General features: G+C 50.5%; 1 protein-coding gene and 1 non-coding gene across 2 annotated transcripts; both read right to left on the bottom strand.

The window, feature by feature from the left end:
- Window positions 1–852: 852 nt before the first annotated feature.
- On the bottom strand, window positions 853–25848 carry SNTA1 (syntrophin alpha 1). The gene is made up of 8 exons (XM_066384056.1): window positions 25426–25848; window positions 21118–21303; window positions 7473–7677; window positions 5069–5276; window positions 4801–4931; window positions 2460–2656; window positions 1566–1753; window positions 853–1482 (listed from the first exon to the last, which is right to left on the bottom strand). The coding sequence occupies exons 1-8, from the start codon at window positions 25733–25735 to the stop codon at window positions 1390–1392; spliced, it is 1518 nt and encodes a 505-aa protein (XP_066240153.1). The 5' UTR covers window positions 25736–25848; the 3' UTR covers window positions 853–1389.
- Window positions 21946–22026, bottom strand: LOC136407343 (small nucleolar RNA SNORD22). The gene has a single exon (XR_010751888.1). It is a non-coding gene; the product is annotated as a small nucleolar RNA SNORD22 (small nucleolar RNA).
- Window positions 25849–26450: the final 602 nt, after the last annotated feature.

Here is a 26450-nt window from a genome sequence, read left to right as displayed (position 1 = left end):
ATATGTGCCTGTTGGGGACCAAAAAACCAACAGGGTTTTTGGAGTTTAGATTTTTGGGGGACAGAGGTGTGGGGAATTGGCTGTAAGCTGACAGTCTGCCCAACCCCCCACCTCACTTGCCTGATTAGGTTGCAAAAGGCTGTTAAGCTATGGTGCTGGATTGTTTACACTGCCCTCCATGTTCCCCGGAAAGACTGGAGGCAAGTTTCTTCTATCCTTTGTTTAGTGTAAAGTTAAGATGATATGTATGGTGAAGGTTTTCTGCACTCAACACAAGAGTAAAAAGAGAGGAATTCTTCAATGTATTGACGAGGAAATGAGAGTTTGCCTTTCAAATATATGTCCAAACATTCAAGAAATCACTAGGACACATCAGGCTCACGTTTCTCATAAACACAAGAATGAAAAAACTTAACACATTTGCACCAGGACCTGCCAAATTTACTAAATCTTACTAAGAATGTATCTGTATATATAAAAAGATAACTTTTTTGTCATTTTTTAATTTTTTAACCCCTCTTTTTTACGAATTCTAAAAAGCATAACTCAAAAAATGTAACATAAAAATGTTTTTTAATGTCAGAATAAATTTAATTTTGTTGTATTTATTTGTTTAATTACCATAAAAGCATGCTTGGACTTTATATTTTTTTCTTTAATATTTGACTTAATCATTATAACATATTTCTCAGAAATTTGTATATAGTGTGCCTACAATTATTTGTAGGATTTTAAATGCACCCCGACTTCAAAGAGTTTGAGAACCACTGGTCTGGTCCATCTTGGGACTTCAGGAACCATCACAGGACTCAAAGGCCAAGGCACAAACCACAGACACTAGGCCAGACTGCCTCTGTGCTCACAGGCTGTTTATTTATCCAAGAATAAGGAGGAAAGAGAGGATGAAGGGGAAACCACACGTGCCCCAAGGGGGTGGAGCGGAGGGTAGAAGGGAACAGAAAGGCTCCTCCTCTTTCTCTTGCCTCAGACCCCAGGCAGCTCCAGCTTCTGATGGGGGCTCTGGGGGGGGCTTGAGGGCCTCTAGGAGGCTTGGCAGTTGTTGGCTGGGGTCAGGATCCCCACAGGGGCCGGTCCCAGGCTTGGAATGGCTTCTGTGTACACAAAATATCTCTCTGCAAAAGGCACTGGTGGGGAGATGGGGGTGGGGGCAGCAGGGGACTGACTACCCCATCACAGGCAAGATCCACTGAGTTCTGAATCCGGGTCCCAGTCCCCAAGATTCTCCCAGCCTCCTCAGAGGCTGGGTCTCTCTGCACACTTGTTCTCCTCTCCCTTCCCTCAGCCCAGGGGTGACCATCAGTCGGTGGAGGGCCAGGTCAGGCCATGGGGGGGACACCCCCTCCTTGGGGCGAATGCATCCAGCGGCCTCTAGGCCAAGAGCCCAAGGCGGGTGACTTTGGCCGAGAGGAAGGAGTGGATGATGAAGACCATGGTTTTGGGGCACGAGTGCAGGTCCAGCTGCTGCAGGGTGGACGGAGAGAAGGTCAGGAGCTCCGCCTAGCCCGGCCTCCAGGAGCGCGGAGCCCCCCACCCCCTCCACTCACAATTTCTCCGTCAGAGCCCCCGAAGTCCAGGAAGAGCAGACTGGCACCGTCGTCCGAGGACATCTGCAGCTTCTCAAAGGGCTGTCGGAGCAGCACGGCTTGGGCCGCCCCTGGCTCAGCCGCCCACAGCGTGAAGCCCTTGTCAATGTGCACAGAGAGGCTGCAGGGACGGCCGTTCCATGTGCAGGCTGCGGGGAGGGCGCGGGCATGGGGAGGGCGCGTGGAGTGGGCGCAGCCGGCCCTCGGAGACCACGAGCCCCACCTCCAACCCCCCCTGGCAGCTCCCAAAGTGGGGCTCCGAGACCACCAGGGGTGGGAGGCTCGCAGTCTGTCGGGCGTCTGCACACCCACCCTGCCCAGGGTTACCCCCACCCTGACAGAGTATAAGAAAAGTCAGCCCACAAGGGAATTGTACCCACTTCTAGTCCCACTCCCAGCAGCACCCAAAGTGGAAAGGGGGAGTTTAAGCTCTGGCTGGACAGGAGGCCCACGCCCTGTAACGGCATCAGCAGACCTACCAGCCTGGCCCTGGGGGACCTTAGAAGCCTGTAGAATAGCCCAGTTAAATGTGAATTTCAAGTAAATAATGGATTAGTTGGACATACTTATACTGAAAAAAAACATTTGTTGTTTATCTGAAATTCAAATTTAAGTAGGTATCCTATATTTTATTCTGGCAAATGCCGTCTCTCAGATTCCCAACAGCAGAATCACAAAGCCAGGGCTGGAAGTACCCCAGGGAAAAGTGTCACTACCTACCAGGGCACTTGCACACCCCAGAGAGAGGGCCCCCAGAGCCCCCACACCCCACTCTCTACCCCCTCCTGACGCAGCCTAAAGAAGGACGCTCGGGTGTCTCTGGGGACAGAGACTCACCAGCAGAGAGACACCCACCTGTAGACACCTCCTGCACACCCTCAGCGGCCCGGTGACAGCCATCCACTAGCTGGCGGGTCCAGGCAGCCAGCTCCTGTGGGGACTCCACGCTGAACAGGTGAGTGTCCACGCCATGGCGTGTGCCCGTACGCAGGGCAAAGGAGAGCTCCGCATTGTAGGGCACTGAGCCCTTAGAAGGGCCTGAGTGGACCAGCCTGGGGCAGGGGACGGGGGGGGGGGGGCAGAGGGCTAAGCATGAGGTCTCAGGCAGCAGGGAAACAGCTCTTGGCCAAGGGGAAAGTCCTGGGAAGGGGCCCTGTGGACCCCTCCGCCACCTAAGGGGGGCACAGGACTTCCCCCCAGCAATGACTGACCTACAGGAAATCATCCCAAGCTCCAGTGTCTTCAGACACACCAAGCACACTCCCTGCCTCGGCACCTTCACATATGCTGTTCCCTCTGCTGAGTACCGTTCCCTGATTACCTGGTTGCTCACTCCCTCACTTCCTTCAGACCTTTTCTTCAAATGCCGTCTCCTCTGAGAAGCCTTCCCTGACCTCCCTGTATAACACAGGACCCCTGCCACTCACTAGCCTTACTTTTCATTATGGTACCAGAAATTATACGTATTTCTTATTTGTTTCAGTTGGCTTTTGATTGTCTTTTTCACTAGAATATCATCTAGGGTACAAATTTATATCTAATTTGTTCACCATTATATATACTGCTCACAAAAATTAGGGGATATTTCAAAATGAATATGAAGTGATTAAAAAAAGCATCTGATTTCTTTTTATTAAACAAGAACATCAGAAAAGCAAATGACAAGTCAAAGAAAATTGTTTGATTATGCAAATGAGATGCAAAACCAACTTTTATTTCATTGGTGAAAATGCACTCTACAAAAGGCTGAGAGTACTGGAATATCTGCTTGTTCCCTGATCCCCTAATTTTTGTGAACAGTATATTCCCAGCAACTAAAACAGTGCCTGTCATATAGTAGGTGTTCAATAAATATTTGTGGCCTGAAGCAATGAGCCACTTGGTTAGGTCAGCAATCCATGACCTGCTTATCCCTAGTACGCAGCAGGGTCTGACACGGGCCACAGGGTAAGGAGACATGAGTGACAGCAGCCCACACCCACTTGCTGTGTAACCTTGGGCAACTCACTGCCCCTCTCTGGGACACAGACCTCAGAGTTCTGGACGACATCCCTCTTTGCTCCTCACTCTATACCCTCTCTCTCTTGTAGCTTCAGTTTCCCCTTGGAACCGCTGGTAATACCTAGTCCCCCACTTTCCAGCCCTGAGCAGACCCACGAGCCCCCAAACTTCCTATCCACGTTCCGACCCATCCCCCACACACTCTGGACTCAACCAAGCATCTTGCTCCAACCCCTCCCTCCGGCCTCCGCCCCGAACCCCACTGCCTGCGCAGACACAAGCTCCGGCCTCAAGATCCCCCATTCATCCAGACACCTCCCTCACTCTCCCCATCTGGCGAGTACGAGGCTGGGTTAATTTTACCACCCATGTGTTTCTCGATGCAAATGAGGCCTTTCTTCTCCATCTGCTGCCTCTCCCCACCTCGGCTCCCCTCCCACGTGCAGCAGCCTCCCAGCCCCCTCCTGCCTCTCAGGTGCATTTCCACCTGCCAGCCTCAGGGATTTTTGGGAAAAAAAAAAAACCAACACAATCTGAGCCACCTCACTCCCAGGCTAAAACTCTTCAACTCTGCTACAACTCGTGAAGATAAAGCTAACAGTTCCCAACCAGGCAGCGGAGCCTCTGCAAACAGCCCTGCCAACTCCTTGTCTCCTCTCCAGTTCTTGCAGATTCCACACACTGGTGATAGCACACGCAGGACTCCACGAACACCCCCAAGCCCAGACGCGTCTGTTCCCTGGACCGCGCTCTCTCTGTGTGCGATGCTCTTCCACCCTTCCTGCAATAGCAACGTCCAGGCTCAAATGCCACCTGCTGCTTGAAGCTTCCCCAGCAGGCCCGGGGAGCTAAGTTGGTCCTGCAATTCTGCAGTGTAAAGGCTGTCCCTAGGTCAGTCTCCCCCACCAGACCCAGTGCTCCCTGAGGGCGGAGACTATTAGGGTCAGCTCCCTGTCCCCCAAGCCACGCAGCAGGAGGTGGGGCAGAGTAGGTGTCAATGAATGAGTGACTGGTGGGACTTCACAGCCTCTTGTTTCAAGCCCCCACTTTACAGATAAAGAAACCAAGGCCCAGACAGGGTAGACTAGCTTCAGACCAGCTGGGGCATAACTCAGGGCAAAGCGGGGCTGAGGTTCCCAGCTTCCGAGGCCCACCGAAAGCATCACACACACCCCCAGGCTCTCGGTGTAGGTACCTGGTGGTGATGAGCTGAGCGGCCCGGGCTGGCCGGCTCAGGGCCTCGCGGGTCTGGGGGAGACCGCCATACAGAAGCAGCTCCTTCTCGGTCAGCAGGGCAAAGGTGGGTGCTGTGCCCCCACTGGGCAGCTGCAGGTAACAAGGCAGAAGTGAAGAAGAGTAGGGAAGGGAGAGGCCCGAGGGCCACAGTGGGGAGACGATGGGAACAGTGTCAGTTCCAGGGGAAGGGGAGAGAGGGAAGAAGAGGTCCCCAGCCCAGAAGGCACCTGCTCAGTCAGCCAGCCGATCTGCTTGATGTCCTGGCTCCCCGCTGTGCTGGAGGCCGCCAGCAGTGCCTGCAGCTCATCCTTGACCCAGGGCACTAGAGCGGTGACCTGGGTGTGGATGGCAGCTGCCCACGACTTTGCACTAGCCTCGTCCGTGGCCCTCAGGAAGAGGGTGTCCTGACCATCTGCCGAACAGATCTCCAGATACCTGCAGGCACAAGGAGGGAGGCGGAGCGGAGGGTCTGTCCACTGCTGCAGCTGGCCAACCCATCATCTGGCCCAAGAAACCCCATCTACTGCAAAAGCAGAAGAAACCACAGGGGCGTCCACGAGAGAATCAGAGCGACACTCGCTGCTGGTGATCCAGCCACAGTTGTTGGGGCCTCATGAGGTCAGGTCTAAGAGCAAGAGACCGGGAGATACACACAGAGCTATGCACACACAAATACACACGCTCAAACATGCGCGATGGGGCCAAAATGATCACAGCGGGACGATTCGTTTCCTTGCCCTTTTTTCCTGATTTCTAAGGACTGTCCTGTTGAGCCAGCTCCCAGGTCCCCCTTTGCGGGACAGAACCACGGCAATGCACTAATTGGGGGGAGGGGGAATATGCAGGAACCGAAGAGGCTTGATAGGCCAAGTTGAGGTACACAAAAAGAGCTAGAGAAACAGAGCAGGGAAGGCTGGGAGAGAAAAGCCACGCAGGCAAGTGCTGGGGAGGGTCTTCAAGGAGGTGTTCAGAGGAATAATGGCCGGGAGAGGAGTTTAAAATGTTCTGTGGGACACCAGACTGGTGGCACAGTGGATAGAGCTTCGACCTGAAGCACTGAGGTCATTGGTTTGAGACCCTGGGCTTGCACATACGAAAAGCAATCAGTGAACAACTAAAGTAAAGTAACTAAAACTTGTCACTCCCTCTTCATCTTCCTCTCTGTGTAAAATCTTAAAAAAAAAAAAAAAAAAAAAAAAAAAAAACATGGCAAAACTAAAAGCCTGATTCCTCAAGGGCATTCTTAAGCAGCAATAATGGCCTAAATAAACAGCTGAACCCTGGACTTTTAAAACATGTGAAAAAATAAACCTCTCATCTATTTAAGCTATTACTTGTGGGGGTTTCTGATACTTGCCGCCCAATGTAACCCTGAAATATTTTCCATTATACTGTAGTTACTAGATCGTGTTCCTTTGACTGGGATATTGTGCTGATATGGAACCTCACTCATATTCAAGCTACACATGTAGTTATATATGTGTGCACATGGTCAGGCACATGTACATCTATGCATACACCCATATGGATATTAACATAAACAGACACAAGCACATATGCACAATCCATACCAATACCCTCGCAAATGCTCACATGTACACACATACACTTACATGCACCTGCGTCTGAGTTTGGGCTGGGCATCATGACCAACCCAAGGTTCTACGAGTCTCAGGAAGGCCCAATACCACCTCACCCAACACAAAAGGCTCTTTTTGAGAAACACCTGTGAGTGACCGGGGAATTATCACTTCTTGCCTCAGGGGGGCAGGATAGGACTGTGTCACCAAGCAGGGCCAGGAGATTTGGATGCTGAACACTCCTCGGGCCTCCAGGCCAACGTTGGGCATTTCCTCACATCGAACCTTAGCTGTAACTAGGACCCACTGCATGGCCCTTTCTGCCTCGGCCATATCCACACCTCCCCAGCCCTGCATACCCCCCTGGATCAACATGGACTTCGTTCAGCCATCACCATCACCCAGGTATCTATCCGCAGCTTCTAAAGCAGAGAGGGCTACCCGGCAAGAGGCCAGTTCTATCCCTTCCTGGTTGTGTCATTAACCTGGGCAGGTTCACTTCCTCTCTCTGTCCCCATCTATAAAATGGGGTAAAATCATGGAACTTTGCTCATAGGGTCGCTGTGGGAGTTAAATAAATTTGTGTGTGTGAACACAATCCTGTTGGCTGGTGTCCGTCATGTCATCAGCCAATGGCTACGGGCCGCTCAGACATGAAGGAAGGATGAGAAGCTTCCACGGCCCTGACACCAGTGTTACCCGACATCTCAGAGCCTCGGCAGAGTCGGAAGCGATTTGAGGGGGTCCCTGAGTCTGACAAGCTTACTTCACAGTGAGGGATCTAAAGGTCAGTGGGGGGACGGGACTGGTGCGAGGAGAACCAGGCCCGGAATCCAGGCTCTCCGCAGACCAGGCTCCTCCTCAGACGGGAACAGCCCAGAGGAGGAAGAGAAGAGCGAAACACACCTCATGCCCAGAACTCCACTCTCGCATCCATTCAACAAGCACTTACTAAGTACCTGCCATGGTCAGGCACTGCACCTTTCCTTTGATCCCACCACCTAATAACACCGGGCACGACTATCTGAGGTGCCCCCCGCCCCAGGCTTACCTGGGCTCCGGGTCACTGGGGGTACACCTCCTCGAGACATACGCCATCTTCAAGGGCATGTGTTTGGCACCATTGAGGTCTCGGGGTGGAGGCCCGGGGGAGGAAGGCTGCCGCTGCAGGGGGGAGGCAGGAGGCGAGTCCCAGCCAACCGAGGTCCCGCTGGCAGAGTTCTTGAAATATGGTGAGACGTCCTTCATGTACTTGACTGGTCAGGGGACAGGTTAGTAGTTACCATGGTGACATGGGCTCCCGTGCAGCACATGTCACAATTTCATTAATTCGTTAAGAGTTTAACTTATGTCTAATATCACTATCCTCCTCGAGGCTGAAGTCTCTGGCTTTAGGGGAGAAAATACTAGATGCATTACAACATCCATTCTCTCATTTTTGCCCTGGTTTTTAGACACATGGCCACCTGGGAGAGAGACTACATTTCCCAGCCTCCTTTGCAGCTATATGTGACCATGTGACTAAGTTTGAACAGAGTAAGTAGAGGTGTTTGGACTTTTAGGATGGCTACTTAAAAGGAATAGACAGGAGCTGGAGCAAGGCAGTAAAAAGAGCACCAAGATGGGAGTCAGAAGATGTGACTGCTCTGCCACTGTCCCCTTGTCTGCCTCTATCTCTTCAGTCTCCTCATCGGCAAAAAGGAGGGGTTGAATGAGACAGTCCTGTGGTAGAGGCTGCTAGCTGCCCACCAATATAGTGATAACCTCTCACCTTAAGACTTCATTTTCTAGGGTCCCTTACAGCTATATAGCGCTCATGTGACCAAGTCTGGCCAATACGACGAGAGCAGAAGGGATGTGTATAACCCTTTCTTTCCCCCGACAGGGTTGAGCTGGTTGGAAAACAGATCAGTGGAGCACCATCTTGACTATAAGGACATGAGCCACACTCTAAGGAAGGCTGACCAACAAAACAGAAATAAACAGATGCTGACACTTTAGAGATGTCTTGTCAGACTTGGACTGTCACCTAAGAAAGCAAGGAGCTTCTATTATATTTCAGCCATAGTATGTTATAGGTTGCTTGTTATAGGTATAGCATAGCTTGTACCTAATTAATATAGGTGCCTCGGGGCCTCTTAGCTCTGATAAATTATCATTGAGTATAGTGGACACCTTCTAGAATAGCATTGTCTAATAGAGCTTTCTATGATTATGTAAACATTCTATATACACTACACTGCCCACTACAGGAGCCACTAGCCATATGTAGCTGTTGAACATTTGAAATGTGACTAGTACAAATAAGGAACTGTGTTTTTTATTTTATGAGTCAGACAAGGTCCTGGCCTTCACAATGCTCCCAGCCTAGCGGGGGACGCAGGCCTCCACACAGACACAGGCGAGTGCACTTTCTGTTTCATTTTAATTAATTACTTTTAAATGAAAATTCAATTCAAAGAGTCACACGGAGCTAATGGTGACCATACTGAACAGTACAGTCCTAGAATAGCAGCCCAGACCTACTTCTCTGCCCAATCGGCCCACAAAGTCATGTCCTGCTATGTGATCCTGCTTTCCTGGCTACGCTAGGCTACCCAAATTGAGACCGGGAGACATCCTAGACTGGTGTCTTGACCAAATTTGCTATTCTTAACCACCTCCCGCTGTGGGGTTGAAGAAGAGGGGAAAGCTGCTTGGGAGAGAGAGAAAATTAGAGAAATGCGTGTCGAGAAACAGCGTTTGGAAAGCCTTGCCAGGCACCAGCTAACGTTCCAGTTTCCGGTACTCACCCCTTTAGGAAATCAGGCTGCCGTGTCAACAGAAGTTATATTTACAACCAAAAGAGTCTTGATTGGGGCCTGGATTGCTTGCCTTCCTAGAAAAGGAAGAGCTCACTAACACTGGCAGCTAACAGGGAAAGGCAACAATGAGGACAGAGTTGATCTGAGAAGAGCTTGGTGGGAGTAGAGGTTCAGAGACAAATCTGTTTTCTTGAGCACCTGTTATGTGCCGGGTACCGGACTGGCCCTAGGTAGGACTTGGATGGTAAACATATGACACTTGTGCTACCACTTCTTTATCCTTTGCTCATGGACTACATCATGAATCAATCATATTGTTCTATTTCAGCCAATCAATTAAGGCTGAGTGGTAATAAAACATTTTGTCATTCTTGTTATATCGATTAGGTAAATCTGGCTGCAAACAATAGAATATAAGATTCACAGTGTCTTAAGCAGTGAAGATATTGATAATTCCACATAACAAGAAGTCTAGAGAAAGGCAATTTCAGGATTGGTTCAGTGGTTCAATGATGCTGGATTCAAGGTCAGCTTCTCTGTCAGTCTCTTGGCTCTCCCCTCATGGCCCAAAATAGCTGCCACAGCCCAGACAAGTCAACAAAACCCAAAGCAGCAATGGAGGAGACAGGCAGGAAACGGCTGTCTCCTAACACCTCCCTCTTATCAGAGAGGTAAATATTTCCATTGGCCCAACTGGGCCACAGACCCACTTCTAGAACAATCATTACCAAGAGGGAACAGTCATGACTTAGACCAATCACAGTTCAGCCTCTGGGACTGAGCATACTTCCACCCGATAAAATCAGGCTTCTGGTAGCAAGGAAGAAGGGGAAATGATTGGTAGACAGGCGACCAACAGTGTCTTCCACACGTGCCCTGGCATCTGGTCTATCCCCAATTTTCATGAGCAGCAGTCTCCTCGTCTCTAAAACGAGCTACAGGGAAGACAGGTCTGCATATCAGGGTGATTAAAACACTTGTCCAAGCACGAGTCCTTCTTCCACCAGCCAGGCTGACCCCTCTACTGCCCTACTGAAGGGTGCCCATACCTGCTAGCCCTTAGCCAGCCTCCTTGCTCTCCCCTCAGCCACCTGGCTTGCTAGCCACCTGGTGTCTGCAGTCAAGGCCCTCCCCGTAGGCTCTATCAGCAGGCAAGCCAGGATGGCGTGAGGAAGCAGTTCTTGGCCCAGCTCCCCAGAAGAACCAGATAAGAAGCTATTTCTATCACGGGAGACTGCCCTTGGAGGCTCAGATAGGATCCAAGGCAAACAGGGGTGAGGGTGAGAGGGAGTTAGAAACCATATTGGGGTTGTTAGAGAAGTTAGGTTAAAATTAAGAGCAGCTTTTTTTTTTTTTTGGAAGCTGGAAACGGGGAGAGACAGACTCCCGCATGCGCCCGACCGGGATCCACCCGGCACGCCCACCAGGGGCGACGCTCTGCCCACCAGGGGGCGATGCTCTGCCCCTCCGGGGCGTCGCTCTGCCGGGACCAGAGCCACTCTAGCGCCTGGGGCAGAGGCCAAGGAGCCATCCCCAGCGCCCCGGCCATCTTTGCTCCAATGGAGCCTTGGCTGAGGGAGGGGAAGAGAGAGACAGAGAGGAAGGAGGGGGTGAGGGTGGAGAAGCAAATGGGCGCTTCTCCTATGTGCCCTAGCCGGGAATCAAACCCGGGTCCCCCGCACGCCAGGCCGACGCTCTACCGCTGAGCCAACCGGCCAGGGCAAGAGCAGCTTTTAGTGAGAGAACTAAGCCTAGGCCCAAAGTCTTGGGGACTAGGACTAAAAATGACTCATCCTCGGCCTGTGGTGGCGCAGAGGATAAAGTGTGGACCTGGAATACTGAGGTTGCCGGTTCAAAACCCTGGGCTTGCCTGGTCAAGGCACATATGGGAGTTGATGCTTCCTGCTCCTCCCCTGCTTCTCCCTCCCTTCTCTCTCTCTCTCTCTTCTCTAAAAATGAACAAATAATTTTTTTAAATAAAATAAAAATAAAAATGACTCATCCTCATCATTACAGCAATGACTTACCCTAGGACTGAATGTTGGATTATGTCTCAAGGGGCAATGGAGACAGAACACATCGCAGCCTAGCTGACATTCAAACCATCCCCCTGTCTTTTTCTCCTTTCTAACAAACCCTGAGCCCCATAGGCTGTGCTTCTCCCCAACCCAAGGAGAGAATCTTCATTGGCCAAAGCTAATCATGATCATTCCATCCCTCTTGCTTGTAATTGGTTTAGAAAGGGGCAGGTGATACAATTCTGGCCAATGAGATGTGAAGGAAAATACACTCCCTTCCTCTCCTCTAGCATTTAGATGTTGCCGGAAGAGGAATTGGTCCTAGAGCAATGAGAGTCACTTTTTGACCACAAGGGGGGTTGGGGTCTACACATCGAGAATGCTGAGACCTTACATTTACCCCCTTGACCTTTAGATATTGAAGAAAATATATCTTCAATGTTTAAAATCCTTTGAGTTGGGTTCCTGTGACTTGCAGACAAAATCATCCTCATTAATAGGGCCCCCACCCCCACCCAGGGGTGCCAGTGGTCTCCCTGCAATAACTAGCCATGTCCCTACACTGCTCAAAGCTCTGCTCTGCCTCAGTTGTACCCTTCATCCAACCTCAAGGCTCTCAAGAACCTGGGCCCCGCCTCCCTCTCTGGCTCCACCCCCAGCCGCATCCCTAATCTCACCCAGTCTCTAATCACACTGACCTCCTTGCAGTTCCCAGGAGCTGCACCAGCTTCCAAACTTCCACACCTTGGAAAATGCAATTACCTGGGCACAGAATGTCCTTAAGACATAGTTTGGGGACAGGCACTCGCGGACTTGAATTCCATCTCCAGCACTGTCTAGCTATGTGACCATGGACTAGGTAATTCCCCTCTCTGGGCCTCAATCTGCTAGTTAATAAAAGAGCAATGACAACATCTACCCCAGAGAGATGTTGGAATTAAATGAGATGATGTAAATAAAACACGTGGCACAGGTTAGGGACTCAAAAATACGAGCTTCTTACCGATCAGCCACCCCTGATAACTCTGTTGTCATTCTGCGGGCCGGGGCTGTCTCTCCCAGCACAATGGGAGCTCCCAGAGGACAGAATCAGGGCTTGATTCAAACCCAGAGTCGGGTTCTGTGGCTGGAGCAGTGAATACCAGGGCAGGGCAGGTTCACGCAGCAGGAAGGAGAAGGGGCCACAGCCCAGGAGCTCCCGGCTCAGCTCAGACAGGACTCCTCTGGGGAGCCTTCCCACATGCCCACACTGGACCCACCAGAGCCATCACTTCTGCAGTCCCCGAGAGCCCACTCCCCTGTGTCTGTGTGGAGATCTGTGTGCCCCACCGGGCCGGGGGCACGGTGACAGCGGGGACCTTGTGTGACTCATCTCTCTGTCCCCGGAATGCAGCAGGGATCGCCCATGCTATGTGCTCCATAAATGAACACTGTCAACTCTGAAGCCAGAAAACTGCCAGAGCCCCCGCCCACCCAGGCTACCCTCGAGCTGGGTCCTCCTTCTCCCTTCCCACAAGAACATGCTATAAACGGACGGCACACCAGCTGGTGCCAGAAACAGGGCTTGGATTTCACAAACCAAGTGGCCTGTCCCAGAGTGGGGGTGGGGTCCTGGGGGCCCCAGAGTGTGACCATAAATAGCAGAGAGGCCTCCTGTCTGCTCTGATTTCTACCTGAGTCACCTCACCAAGCAGCGTTGCGCAAAGGCGGCAACGACCAGGAGGGTCCGGCCATGGCCCTGTGGCCAGCATTCTTGAGACTCCAAGGATAGACCCAGTTGGTATCCACACCCTTCTCAGCCAAGACCCTGGCCGAGGAGCCCGTTAAAGCAGTGACACGTGGGCCCTTCCTCCCAAGGAAGCTGAGACAGACACACACACTGGCCCTGGTTACCCGCGCTGCCAGGGAGACGAGCCAGGACCCAGCCCCGGCCCCAAGGACCCAGAGGTAGGTCCCACTAAAAACACGAGTGACAGACAAGGCAGGACCATTTCCCTGGCCCGGTACATTTGGAAGGAAACATCCATGTTGCAGAGAAAAGAGGATATATCTGTTTTGGCCCAATACAGCATCTCCAGTACTTTCCCCCACACTCAGTACAGTGTGTGACTGAAGATCTTAGCTTCGAGCCTTGGCTGAAACTTGTCCTCTACGCCAGGGGTCCCCAAACTTTTTACACAGAGGGCCAGTTCACTGTCCCTCAGATCGTTGGAGGGCCGGACTATAAAAAAAAAAAAACTATGAACAAATCCCTATGCACACTGCACATATCTTATTTTAAAGTAAAAAAACAAAACAGGAACAAATACAATATTTAAAATAAAGGACAAGTAAATTTAAATCAACAAACTGACCAGTATTTCAATGGGAACTATGCTCCTCTCACTGACCACCAATGAAAGAGGTGGCGGCAGGGGCCGGATAAATGGCCTCAGGGGGCCGCTTGTGGCCCGCGGGGCCGTAGTTTAGGAACCCCTGCTCTACGCCAAGCCGTTCCTTGTCTGTTTGGTAAGTGATCACGAAGTAGCCCCCACCTGAAATTACATGATCTATCCACTTGTTTACGAGTCTACGGCCTTTCCCCTCTGACCAAGGTGTCAGTGCTGTGAGGGCAGGGGCCTGTTTTCCTGCTCACTAAGGTATTCCCAGCCTCTGGAATAGCACCTGACATATACCACCAGGTAGCCAATAAATAAGAAACGTGTTCAGTGAATGAATATGGCCACGCCTCGGGCTTCTCAGCCTGGAGAGACCACTTCAAATTGGGCTGTGGAGTGAGGTAGGCTTGGATTTAACTTCCTTGCTTTGCAACCTTGGACAAGGGACTTTCTGTGAGCCTCTATTTTTTCATCTTTATAATGGGAGCCAAATAGATCTGTTTCCCAGCTTATTGAAATTCAATCCCTGAGAGGCACTTTGTCCCACCTGGCCTAGAATGGGGCTTCAATAAACAGTCGTGCGGTTATTATTTCTGCTGTTGCTCTTAGTGTGACGGGATTAGGGGATGGGCACACGCTGTGGTGACAGAGATTTCAGTCCAGGCCCTGTCACTCACTGTCTCGTCTTGGCAAGTCGCAAGGTCTCTCTGAGCCTCAGTTCCCTCACATATATAATGGGCACTGCTCCACCAGCTCCCTGAGTGAAGCACTATAAAGATTCAAATGCAAAAAATCAAGTCCAGCCTGCTCACCCGCCCACCCAGGATGGCATGGAGTGAATGTGGGATTCCAACAGGCTCTGGAAGGGATAACCTTTAAAGTCCTGCTGGCCCAGCAGGGCTGGACTATAAATAGTTCCCAGCCCCTGGCAGGCCCTGCGGCAGGGCTGATCAACAGGGCCCAGGTTGCCACACTCCGGGGCGAAAAGAATCTCACCTCGCCACACCCTTGTGTGCAGCATAGGGCGCACCATCTATCAAAGAGTCTAAAGGTCTGTGAACACTTTGACCTATCAATACCCCTGGCAGGAGCCTGGCTTCAGATAAATGCTCACAGGTGCATAGAGGGGTCACCACACCACTGTCTTTAGTTCAAGTGCTAGGAACAGCTTGAATGTCCATGGGTGAGGGCTGCCAGCTGACGACTTCAGTCTTTTTCATGTCTACATCACCAGTGCCTACATCAAGTCCTGGCACAGACACAGGGCTCGGAAATATGTTAAATGAATGTACAGATCTCAATAATGAGATATTATGCAATCATTAAAAAGAATGAGACACAGCTACACATACTGAGTTGGAAATATGTCCTCAGCTTAAATGATCAAAAGAGAGAGAGAGAGAGAGAGAGAGAGAGAACAAGTGTGAGATCAAACCCACAACCTTGGTGTATTGAGATGATTCTCTAAACAACCGAGCTTACTGGCCAGGGCTTAAATCTACCTTTAAAAAAAAATTTATATATATATATATATATATATATATATATATATATATATATATATATATGCTTGACCAGGCAGTGGCGCAGTGGATAGGGCGTCAGACCTGGGATGTGGAGGACCCAGGTTTGAGACCTCAAGGTCACCAGCTTGAGCGCGGGCTCATCTGGTTTGAGCAAGGCTCACCAGCTTGAGCCCAAGGTTGCTGGCTCGAGCAAGGGGTTACTCGGTCTGCTGTAGCCCCCCCCCCCCCGTCAAGGCACATATGAGAATATGAGAAATCAATCAATGAACAACCAAGCAACAAAGAATTGATGCTTTTCATCTCTCTCCCTTCCTGTTTGTCTGTCCCTATCTGTCCCTCTCTCTGTCTCTGCCAAAAATAAAAAATAAAAGAAAATAAATATATATGCCACCACATTTCAAATCATCTAAGCCGGGACTGGGGATGAGGCCCTCATCAACTCTTCCATAGCAAAGGGTTCTAAGATCTTGGAAAGAAGTACTTAGTAAGCTCCTACTATATACCAAGCACCAAACTCAACTCTCACAAATACTTTTTCATCTAATCGCACCATTTCAACGAAGTGCATGCATGTCCTTACTTAACAGTTGCAGTTGAATAAATTGAGTAAGCTGGGTCTCACAGGGGTTAAATGACTTGCAGTACAGTATCAATAGTTAAGAACATGGGTGTTTGCGTCTGACCCATCTTGAGTTCAAATTCCATCTCTGCTACTGTGTGACCTTGAGCAAGTGGTTTCATCTCTCTGAGCCTTATTGTTCTCATCTGCACAATGGGATAAAGAATGCAGCTAATGCCCAGGGGTGGTTCTGAGAAATCAATGAGATAACACAGGGAAGGCACTTAGCACAGTGCCTAGCACATTGCAGGTATTCCATGAGCAGCAGACACTACCATCAATATTATCATCATTATCACTATTGTTCCCTCTGCCACCACCAGCAGCCAGGCTCACGCAGCTAACCGAAGCCAGAACCCGCCTCCAGAGCCCACAGGAACTTTAACCAAGATCTAGGGATTTGGGCTGCTGAACACACAATACAGTGTACAGATGATGTATTATAGAATTGTACACCTAAAATCTGTATACTTTGGCCTGACTGGTGGTGGTGCAGTCAATAGGGCATCCACCTGGGACACTGAGGTCCCAGGTTCGAAACCCCGTGGTCTCTGCTTTGAAGCTCAACATTGCTGGCTTGAAGTCCAAGGTCACTGGCTTCAAGCCCAAGGTCGCTGGCTGGAGCAAGGGGTCACTGGCTCGGCTGGAGCCCCCATGTATGAGAAGCAATCAATGAGCAATCAACTACGAGTCGATGCTTCTCCTCTCTCTCCCTTCCTGTCACTCTGTCTGTCTGTCTGTCTGTCTGTCTCGCTCGCTAAAACAAACAAACAAAAACTGTATAACTTTGTTAAGCAGTATTATCCTAATAAATTCAATTTTAAAAAAAGACCCAGGGAACAGGCCAGGGCTACATTAAGCCAAATTTTGTCTGTGGGGAGTCACAAGGCCCAAAGCCATGTGCGTATGTAGTGTGTGTGTAGCCAAATAACGTCCCCTTGGAAACAATGATTAGAACAACAGGTCTTTGCAGGCAAGGGGGGACCACACAGGAGCTACATTCATGACTCTGTCTCCAGGACAGGGTCCCACAGGCATCTCAGGAGCATGGCACCACGAGGGTGACCTCAAATTAGCTGCATCCATTAATAACATCCCACTTTTAATGGTGATGATGCCCTGAGCCAAACAAGCAGGGCACCTGTCAGCGTCCATCTCCCAGAGGAACCGTCGGCAGGGGCCTGGACTTGGAGCTACAAGGGCCCCTACCAGAAACCCTTAGGAGTCAGTCAAGCTCAGCTTGAGCCATGAGCCCCATCTTAAACTTTCAGGAGAGTAAAATGCAATTGACAAGGTTAAAGATAAAGTAGAAGAGGTCAGAGCCATACGCTGGTGATCATTCCCCAAACACTCACCAAGGTCTAATTGCGCTGGGCTCAGTGCCAGGCCTGGGGCTCCGAAACAGGCTACACACAGTTACTGCCCTCCAAGGCCTCTGAGTTTCCTGGAGAAAACAGGAATGCTGCTGATGCCAAAGTGATGAGAATAAAGGCTGACTTTTATTGAATGCCTACCATGTGGAAGACATTGTGCTAAGCACTTCAGACACATCGTCTCATCTTTACAGACAGCAAGTAAAATAAAGAACTCGGACTCTACTGTGGGCCCTGGCCTCAGTGCATTACATGCACCTTGATCTTGCAAACAACTGTCCAAGGTAGGCATTATTCGAAGCTGAGGCAATGGTGGCCTCTGCAGCCAGGCAGACCTTTGTTGGAAGCCAAAGTCTGCCGAATCATTGGTTGTATGATTTGAGGAAAGCTATTTATTCTCGACAAACCTTGGTGACTTTGTCTGTAACACGAGTTTTATAGCAATTCCTATTACTGTAATGTGCCTTTTATGTACATGTTACTCTATTCCTGTCTCTTTTAAAAGCCTGATCTTTATGTGGGATGTACTTTCCCTTCGTACAAAGTACCAAAATTGGCTTTATTAGCCCTGGTGGGGTACCTCAGTTAGTGAGAGCATTGTCCTGATATGCCAAGGTTGTGGGTTTGATCTCTGGTCAGGGCACATACAAGAATCAACCAATGAGTGTATAAATAAGTGGAACAACAAATTGATGTTTCTCTCTCTCTCTCTCTCTCTCTCTATCACTCTCCCTTTCTAAAATCAATTTTAAAAAACCACTGAGTAGAGCAGTATAAAGGGAGAGGAGAGATAGAGAAAGCAGAAGAGGGCTTTCATCCAAAAGGGAGGAATAGTAAATCCCTTTATGTCGATAAATCTGACACCTTCGATGAAATGCACAAATTCCTTGAAAGACATACACTACCAAAGCTCATTCAAGAAAAAAATAGGACTTCTAAATTGCCTAATCAAAGACATTAAAATCAGAGTTAAAGGCTTGACCTGAGGTGGCACAGTGGATAAAGCCTCAACCTGGAACGCTGAGGTCAGCGAGTTCGAAACCCCGGGCTGCCTGGTCAAGGCACATATGGGGGTTGATGCTTCCTGCTCCTCCCCCCTTCTCTCTGTCTCCTTCTCTCTAACAATGAATAAATAAAAAAAATCTTAAAAATAAATCAGAGTTAAAAACCTTTCTATAGGCCCTGACCAGTTGGCTCAATGGTGGAGTGTTGGCCTGGCGTGCAGGAGTCCCAGGTTCGATTCCCAGCCAGGGCACACAAGAGAGGCGCCCATCTGCTTCTCCACTCCTCCCCCTCTCCTTCCTTTCTGTCTCTCTCTTCCCCTCCTGCAGCCGGGGCTCCATTGGAGCAGGGTTGGCCCGGGTGCTGAGGATGGCTTCATGGCCTCTGCCTCAGGCGCTAGAATGGCTCTGGTCGCAGCAGAGCAACGCCCCAGATGGGCAGAGCATCACCCCCTGGTGGGCATGCCGGGTGGATCCCGGTCGGGCGCATGCGGGAGTCTGACTGCCTCCCCGTTTCCAACTTCGGAAAAATACAAAAGCCTGACCAGGCGGTGGCGCAATAGATAGGGTGTCAGACTGGGATGTGGAAGACCCAGGTTCGAGACCCCGAGGTCTCCAACTTGAGCGTGGGCTCATCTAATTTGAGCAAGGCTCACCAGCTTGAGCCCAGGGTAGCTGGCTCGAGCAAGGGGTCACTCGGTCTGCTGTAGCCCCTGCCCCCCCCCCCCCCCGCAAGGCATGTATGAGAAATCAATCAATGAACAACTAAGGAGCCGCAATGAAGAATTGATGTTTCTCATCTTTCTCACTTTCTGTCTGTTTGTCCCTGTCTGTCCCTCTCTCTGACTCTCCCAGTCTCTGCCACAAAAATAAATAAATTTTTGAAAAAATAAAAATAAAAAAAACAACAAAAAAAAACCTCTCTATAAAGGCAGCTTCCCTGAAGAATGCTGCTAAACATTTAAGGAGGAAGTAATATCAATTCTATATAAATGCGATGAAAGAGGAAGGAAGTTACTAGCATTTAGAAAGTGCTTACTATGTGCCCACTCCTATCCAGGGCAAGAGAGAGGCCCAGCTCCACCCGGAGACCTAGCGCAGGGTTTGCCAAGGGAAGACCTTGCCCCAGAAAAAGTCTCAGAGCACATAAGCACCAGAGACCCTCATCCCGGGATGGTACACACGTTACATCTATCTCTTCCCTGCTGGGTCCGTGGTAGACCTTGCTAATCATAGTCAATTCCAGCTTCTTTCTACGAATCCAGGTAAGACTTCTCAATCCTTCTAAACATGGAACTCCCAGCACAGAGAAGCCTGCGGTCGGAAGGAAAGCTCTGGTTCATCTCTGATCTAGTCTAACCCCAGCCGATAGAAAACCAAGGCCCGGAGAAGGTAAGGGTCTTCCCTAAAGCCCGAGATGCGCCACAGGGCAGTCAGGGTCTTAGAAACTGATTTCTAAATAGTGTGCGTAGGTAGAGGAGACAGTGCGTATGTTTTCTCTGTCCTGCTACAGGGGGGCTCCTTCGGGAAAAGGCCTGGGTCTAGTTTAACTTTGGACTCCGTGCTCTGCACACCAGGTTCACAGCAGGTATCTGCAAATGTCTCTTGACTTAGGAAGGAATGGAGTGAATGAGTTTGACGGGAGGTTTGGGTAGTAGCTGCCAAACCAGGAGATGCTTCAAGTGTCTAACACCCCGAGATGCTACCTTCTCAGAATGATCGCCGTCCAGAACCCATTCTCAGTCTAAAGGTGAGCGGCTGTGGGGGACCTCAGTGTGGATCAGAAATGTGTCTAAACAGCAGCAATTTTGCCATCTATAGATTAAACTTTCAAACGGCAGAAACTAAAAGAGCTTTTCGAGTCAACCAAAAAAAATGACATTTTGATGAATTTCAACTGTTTCAAACTGCACTACTAGCTATAAATATCAAAGTCATGAGGCATCTGGGAGAAAAAGTCTCTTTTATCCATATCATTGATGGGTGGTCTTGTTGTTTAACTTTGCTGTTCAAATATAAGATTGATGTACTTTGGCTTTCAGGGACCAATATGGCAGAGTCCGCTTTTCAAAAATATACACGCTATATTTTAAAAATGCACTAGTAAAAATAAACAATAATAATAATAAGTGCACCAGTAGCATTTAAATAGATACACCTAAAATGTCAAAATAAAACGAGACTGAGAGAACTGAGGTCGGGACCACAGAATGCGGAAGCCGGCCCAGAGCTCCAGACCCTGTTCCCCTCTGTGGCCTCTTGGAGACCCTCTGGGGAAGACAAAGGCAACCTGTGAGGATCGGGGCCGGGGGCTCGGCTCGGCGTGGCATCTCTCCACCAGCCCCCGCCACCTCTCTGTGCCTGCCCTGGGCCCTGCGCCAGGCACATTCCTCAGGCCCCCACCACTTCCGGACCTGGCAGAGTCCTCTGAGGAAAGGCCTGAGCGGAGCAGACACTTCCTGAGAGACGGCAAAGGCAGATATGCAGCGACCACGGCAAGAGCCCGTACCCACCACTGGGGAAACTGAGGCCCAGGGAACCTCCAGGTCTCATCCAAGACCACATAATAAGGGGAGGGGGCTGGGGGGGGGGAACCACCAACATTTCCCACCAGAAAAACAAAACAAAACACCTCCTGTCTGATCCCTGCTGGATTTAATATTCTGCTACAGAAAGGCCAAGTCTTCCCCCAACAGAGGATGGGTCTCGGGTTTTGGGGGGCCCCTGAGTGCTAGAAGAACGTGGACTTCAGAGTTCTGGTTCCTCAAGAAAGAGGCTCAGTGGTCCCATCTCCAGCCCCTTCCTCTCTCTCTCCCCTGGCGTCACTCACTTGGTGGCAAACCCTGCCGTAGACCTCGTGTCCCAAGGCAGGTCCCCAAGTGCAGTTTCTGTTTTCAGTCCTTCCCACCTGCCGTGGCCACCGCCCGAGGCCTGGAGGAGGTGGGGAAGAACTCAACGCCCGGGCCCCAGTGCTCACCCTCCAGGACCACCTCTTTGCCTGTCTTCTTCAGAACCTGCACCGCCTCGTCATGGGTGGCGGAGGAAAGATCTTCCCCATTCACCGACAGGATGGCATCCCCCACGAAGAGCGCCTCCGTCTGGTCCGCGGCCAGGCCCTTGAAGATCTTGGAAATGAGGATAGGCATCTTGTTCTCTCGGCCGCCTGCACGGGCACAGAAAGAGGACGAAACTGAAGCAGACGCTCCAACACTTGGGAGTCATGTCCGGGCAAAATGATTTTTGAAGGCCTCCCGCGGTGCCCAGCCTGGTGCTGGGAAAGGGGAGGTGGGAGGGTAAAGAGAATTTCAGCAAAGAGTCTTAGAATTTCAGGACTTTGCCCTGGCCGGGTAGCTCAGCTGGATAGAGCATCATCCCGACAGGCCAACGTTCCAGGTCAAGGCATACACAAGAATCAGTGAATGCATAAATAAGTGGAACAACAAATTGATGGGGTATTTTTCCCTCCTCCTCTCTTTCAAAATCAATAAACATAATTATTTTTAAGTTTGGAACATTAATAATACTGATGGCATTTTCTTCTTCTTTTTTTATTCTTTTGAAGGTTTAAAAAAACTTTTATTTATAGCCTGAAATGATTATATGCAAATCTCAACAGCTAGATTGTACAAAAAATTGCTTGAAAATTCCTGTTTTGATGTCTTCCAAGGGTTGGATTCCATTATACATGTTTTATTCTTTCTTTAGACCTGGAAAATAGATACGATCTTTCTTTTTTTAAAATATACAATCTTTCAATGGGTGATTTATTCTTCCCTTTCCCATGTTTAGAAATCCTTATGATCCCTCAGACAGTTCCTTCTAGAACCAACTTTCCTCTTCGCCGCCCGCCAGCCCCCCCCCCCGTGAGGTCACCTTTACAGGCTCTCAACATTCACCTGTCTTAACTCCTGTCCTAGTCCTGCCATGATGACCTCCCCTCTAGGGTCCAGCGCAGCCCAGACAGCCAAGAATAATCATAATTTCACACTGAACTGAAGTCTCCAGTTTTAGGCAGAGCAGGGCAGGTATAAATAGAAACCCCTTCCTTTCCTAGGCCTCAAGCTCTGCACTTGAGTTAAGACAGGTGAATGTTTCCTCACTGGGAAAAAGTCATTTTCTATTTGTTTTGTTTTGTTTTTTCATTTCCTAAATTTGTAATTTTATAGTTCGGTCATTGGATCTTTTCATCCAATGCTCTAGGTGTTCACCACTGTTTGACTAATTTACAAGGGGTTTCAGTAACTTTTTCTTAAATATTATGGATTTTAAGCAATTTTCCCACAGTGAGGGAAACCCATTGATACCCCCTAATCTGGCATTACTATAGAATTAGCTATGACCATGGTTTCAAATTGTACAATGCAGGACCCAGGCTGGAAACCCAGCCCTTAAAGTCTAGAGATTTCAAAAGCCTATCTGAATTGCATCTCCAATAGGGTGGGGGGAGCTAATGCCTTTTACTGAATTGCTTTATTGCTAAATTCTTGAACATCCTTTTAAAAAAAGAAATAATAATAATAGTTCATGTTAGTTCCATGTACAAAGCACCAAACCCTGCTAAATGCTGTCCCTGGTGTTCCGTTGCATCTTCACAACACCTCAATCGCACAGACATGCTTAGTTTCCCACAGGAAAATTGAAGTGTGGAGAGAAGCCCCTTGCTCAAGGTCATCCAGTGAGTGGAAGTGGCAAAACCAGTATGTATTTGAACCTAGGTCTCCTGGCTTCAGAACCAATACTGTTTTGGGCCTGGGTTTTTTTTTTTTGTTGTTATTTATTTGAGAGAGATAGAGAGAGAGAAATCAATTCATCGTTTCACTTATTCATGCATTCATTGGTTGATTCTTATAAGTGTCCAAGTGTCCCAACCGGGGATCAAAACCACAATCTTGGCATAGCGGGACAATGCTTTAACCCAGTGGTCCCCAACCTTTTTTGGGCCACGGACCGGTTTAATGTCAGAAAATATTTTCACGGACCGGCCTTTAGGGTGGGACGGATAAATGTATCACGTGACCGAGACAAGCATCAAGAGTGAGTCTTAGAAGGATGTAACAGAGGGAATCTGGTCATTTTTTAAAAATAAAACATCGTTCAGACTTAAATATAAATAAAACGGAAATAATGTAAGTTATTTATTCTTTCTCTGCGGACTGGTACCAAATGGTCCACGGACCGGTACCGGTCTGCAGCCCGGGGGTTGGGGACCACTGCTTTAACCAACTGAGCTATCCAGCCAGAGCTACCCAGAAACAATACTGTTATAACGCTTTGGAAGACTGCAAGTAGGCCTCTCATATCACACCACTCGACAGGTCCGTCCCCAAAATACTGAAGATGAAGAACTAGTGGCCCAGCAAGGGGTGGTCATTATTCCGAGGTCACAAAATAAACTGGCAGCAGATGTAGGTTTGGAAGTCTCTCCTGACCCCCACAAAGATCCAACAATTTACTTATTGTACGGCGCAGAGCTTGAGGCCTAGGAAAGGAAGGGGTTTCTATTTATACCTGCCCTGCTCTGCCTAAAACTGGGGACTTCAGTTCAGTGTGAAATTATGATCATTCTTGGCTGCCTGGGCTGCGCTGGACCCTAGAGGGGAGGTCATCATGGCAGCAGAAGCCCAATCTATGTATATAAAGAATTGAGTGGAGCTGGTACTTCCCTGACGCCTCCTGAAAGTACCTCACCCCCAGCTGGAAGTGTAGTGCTAGCGTGGAATTTTAAGTGACCTTGGAGAGTCCCTGCTCCTCTCCAAGTCTGTGTGTCTATTGCAAAAGAGAACTCTATATGAACTCTAAGTTCCTTCCTGCTTTGACATTAAGTGTCCAATTTCTGGATTGATCTGCTGCCCTATCCCATGCTGGAGTTTGGGAATAAGACTGGCGCCCACTCCCTGGACTCCCCATTTTCCTCTTTTAGACCCCTGTGGTTGGCTACATGAGGATTTGCCCTTCCACAGGAAAGAACCAGTTCCCCGGGGCCCTATCTAGTGGCCTGATAATTAAAGTTCAAATCCCAGCTCTGCCGCTCATTAACTGTGTTATCCTGGGAAAACAACTATTCTGAGTCTCGGTTTCTTCACCTGCAAAATGATGATTATGCTCCCTACCTTTACCCCCTGTTGCCAGGATGAAGTCGATCCTGAGCCTAGAGTACCAAGCACAACGCTCAGCTCACAGCTGAGCCGCCCCGACGCCCACCCCCCTCACCCAGGCCAGAGTCTGGAAGCACAGGAACAGAGCCAATGCCCAGAAGAGGGAACAGTGCACATCCAGAATGATGCCAGGGCTGACATCCTTTCTCAAGGCAGGTAGCACACTCCTGGGGGCTGAGACCCTGAGAAGTAATCGCGTTAGGAATTGTAAACCCCACAGCTGGGGGTGTGCAGGGATTTTAGGCACTACGTTTAGGTGCTTTGGGAATCTCTCCCAGCCTCCATTTTCCTTCTCATCTAACGGCAATTAATTAACCAGGCACCTACTATGTGCTGGCAGGGTGAGTGCTTTAGACTCCTGTTCTCACAGAAACATCACAACCCCATCACTAGCCTCCTTGTATGGATGAGGAAACTGAGGTCCAGAGATGGGAAGTGACTTGAGTTCACACAGTTGATGGTGGACTCAAACAGTCTTGCTGCACCTTAAAAATAGCTGTCAGCATTGGGACCTGAGAGCTCTCAGAGAAGACTAACGACTCCATGTCCACCCCTGTCAATCCTATGCAAGGTGGAGATGGTTAGATCAGGAAGCTCAAACCCACCTCTCTGCCTGGGTACACACCCTTCCCCAGTCCTCAGATTCCCAGGTCTTTTCTGGCCCCCTGTCTGTGAGGTCAGCTGGTACCTCATTTCCAATCGCCCCCTGTGCTTTGAACTCTCCGCTTTAACCCTAGCTCCCACCTTGTCTGTGTCTCGGGGACTTCCCCCTCCCTGACTAGTGACCTCCCAAGGCCTCAGTCCCTTCTCTCCATCCTTTGCTCTCCTAGGGACCCTCTTGTCCTTGATGTCCACACAATCCCTGAGAGCTAACCTGCCTCAGATCTCTACGTCTCCACACAGAACTCTCCATCCACGTGTCCTTGGTGCGTCCCCAAGCCCCTCCACACCTGTACCTTTCTACGGGGACCTCGGACTCTCGAAACCCTCTCGACCTTGGTGCTCAGGGTGCCCTCGGTTCCCTCGGTCCTCTCAAGCCCCTATACCCCCAGAGAGAAGTCCTTCAACTCCATGTTCTAGGTACGCTGCCAGCCCCCGGACCCCTGCGCCCCAGGTGCCCCCTCGCCCACCTTTGATGCTGATGCCCAGCCCGCCGGCATCGGCCTTGCGCACCGTCACACGGCGCCGCTGGAGCGGCAGAGCCTCAGGCAGCTGCGGGGGTGCCGCGCCCGGCTCCGCCGCGCCGTTGAGCTGCGCGGGCTCCTGCTCCCGCGAGGCGCCGGGCTCCGGGCCGGGCTCGCCGTCGGCGGGGCTCACGGTCAGCGCGTCCTCCGCCAGACTAAGCAGTACCCTCTGCCACCGCTCGCCTCCGGCCCCCGAGCCCGCCCAGATGCGCAGTTCCAGCAGCCCGGTGCGCGGGGCGCGCCTGCCTGACGCCATCTTCGCCTACGAGCCCCCGGGCCGCTGCGTTCGCCCTGCCCCGCAATGCCCAGCCGGCTCCAACCGAGCGCCCAGGGCAGAGGGCAGCGGGGGCCCGGCTGGGCCAGCCGCCACCCTAGCCGCTGGGGGGTGGAGCCTCTAGGGGCGGGGCTTTGTGGGTGTGGCTATCTGCGAGGGGCGTGGCCTCAGTCCAGCTTGCCTAGGGCTGGGGAGGCGCCCAGGATCAGAGGTTGTAAAGTGAGGGATGACTTGGGGGTTAGGGTCCTAAGGGCGACGGGGCGAGGGCGCGAAGTCCGGAGAGGAGCCAGTGGAGTGCGAGAGATTGGCGGGGCCACAAAGGGGACAGGACTTCGGGTCGGGAGCGGAGACCTAGGATCCTCGGAGGAGACCTTGTGCTGGGCGTGGCCGTCGGGGTCCGGGACCGTCGCTCACGCACGTAAGAGCACAAGAAAAAGACACAGGAACTAGTGCAAGGCTCTGGGCTTCGAGACGGGGCTACCTACGGTAGAGCGCTGGACTCCAGGGAGTTTAAAGGGTAGGCGCCGAACCTCAAGCGCGGTTGCTAGTGACGGAGACTTGGAAGGAGCGGGTTTCCCACTGGAGGGCCGGAGCTTTGGCCTGTGGGCGTGGCTTAATCTGGGGCGCGACTTCCAGCCTTTACAGGCCACGCCCACTGAGATGAGGCCGCCGCTGGCTCTGCCTAGGATTCCGGGAG

This window comes from Saccopteryx leptura, chromosome 5, assembly GCF_036850995.1.
Source record: "Saccopteryx leptura isolate mSacLep1 chromosome 5, mSacLep1_pri_phased_curated, whole genome shotgun sequence".
NCBI classification, from domain to species: Eukaryota; Metazoa; Chordata; class Mammalia; order Chiroptera; family Emballonuridae; genus Saccopteryx; species Saccopteryx leptura.
Note: the sequence above shows the minus strand (reverse complement) of the source record. Positions and strands in the feature narration are given on the sequence as shown.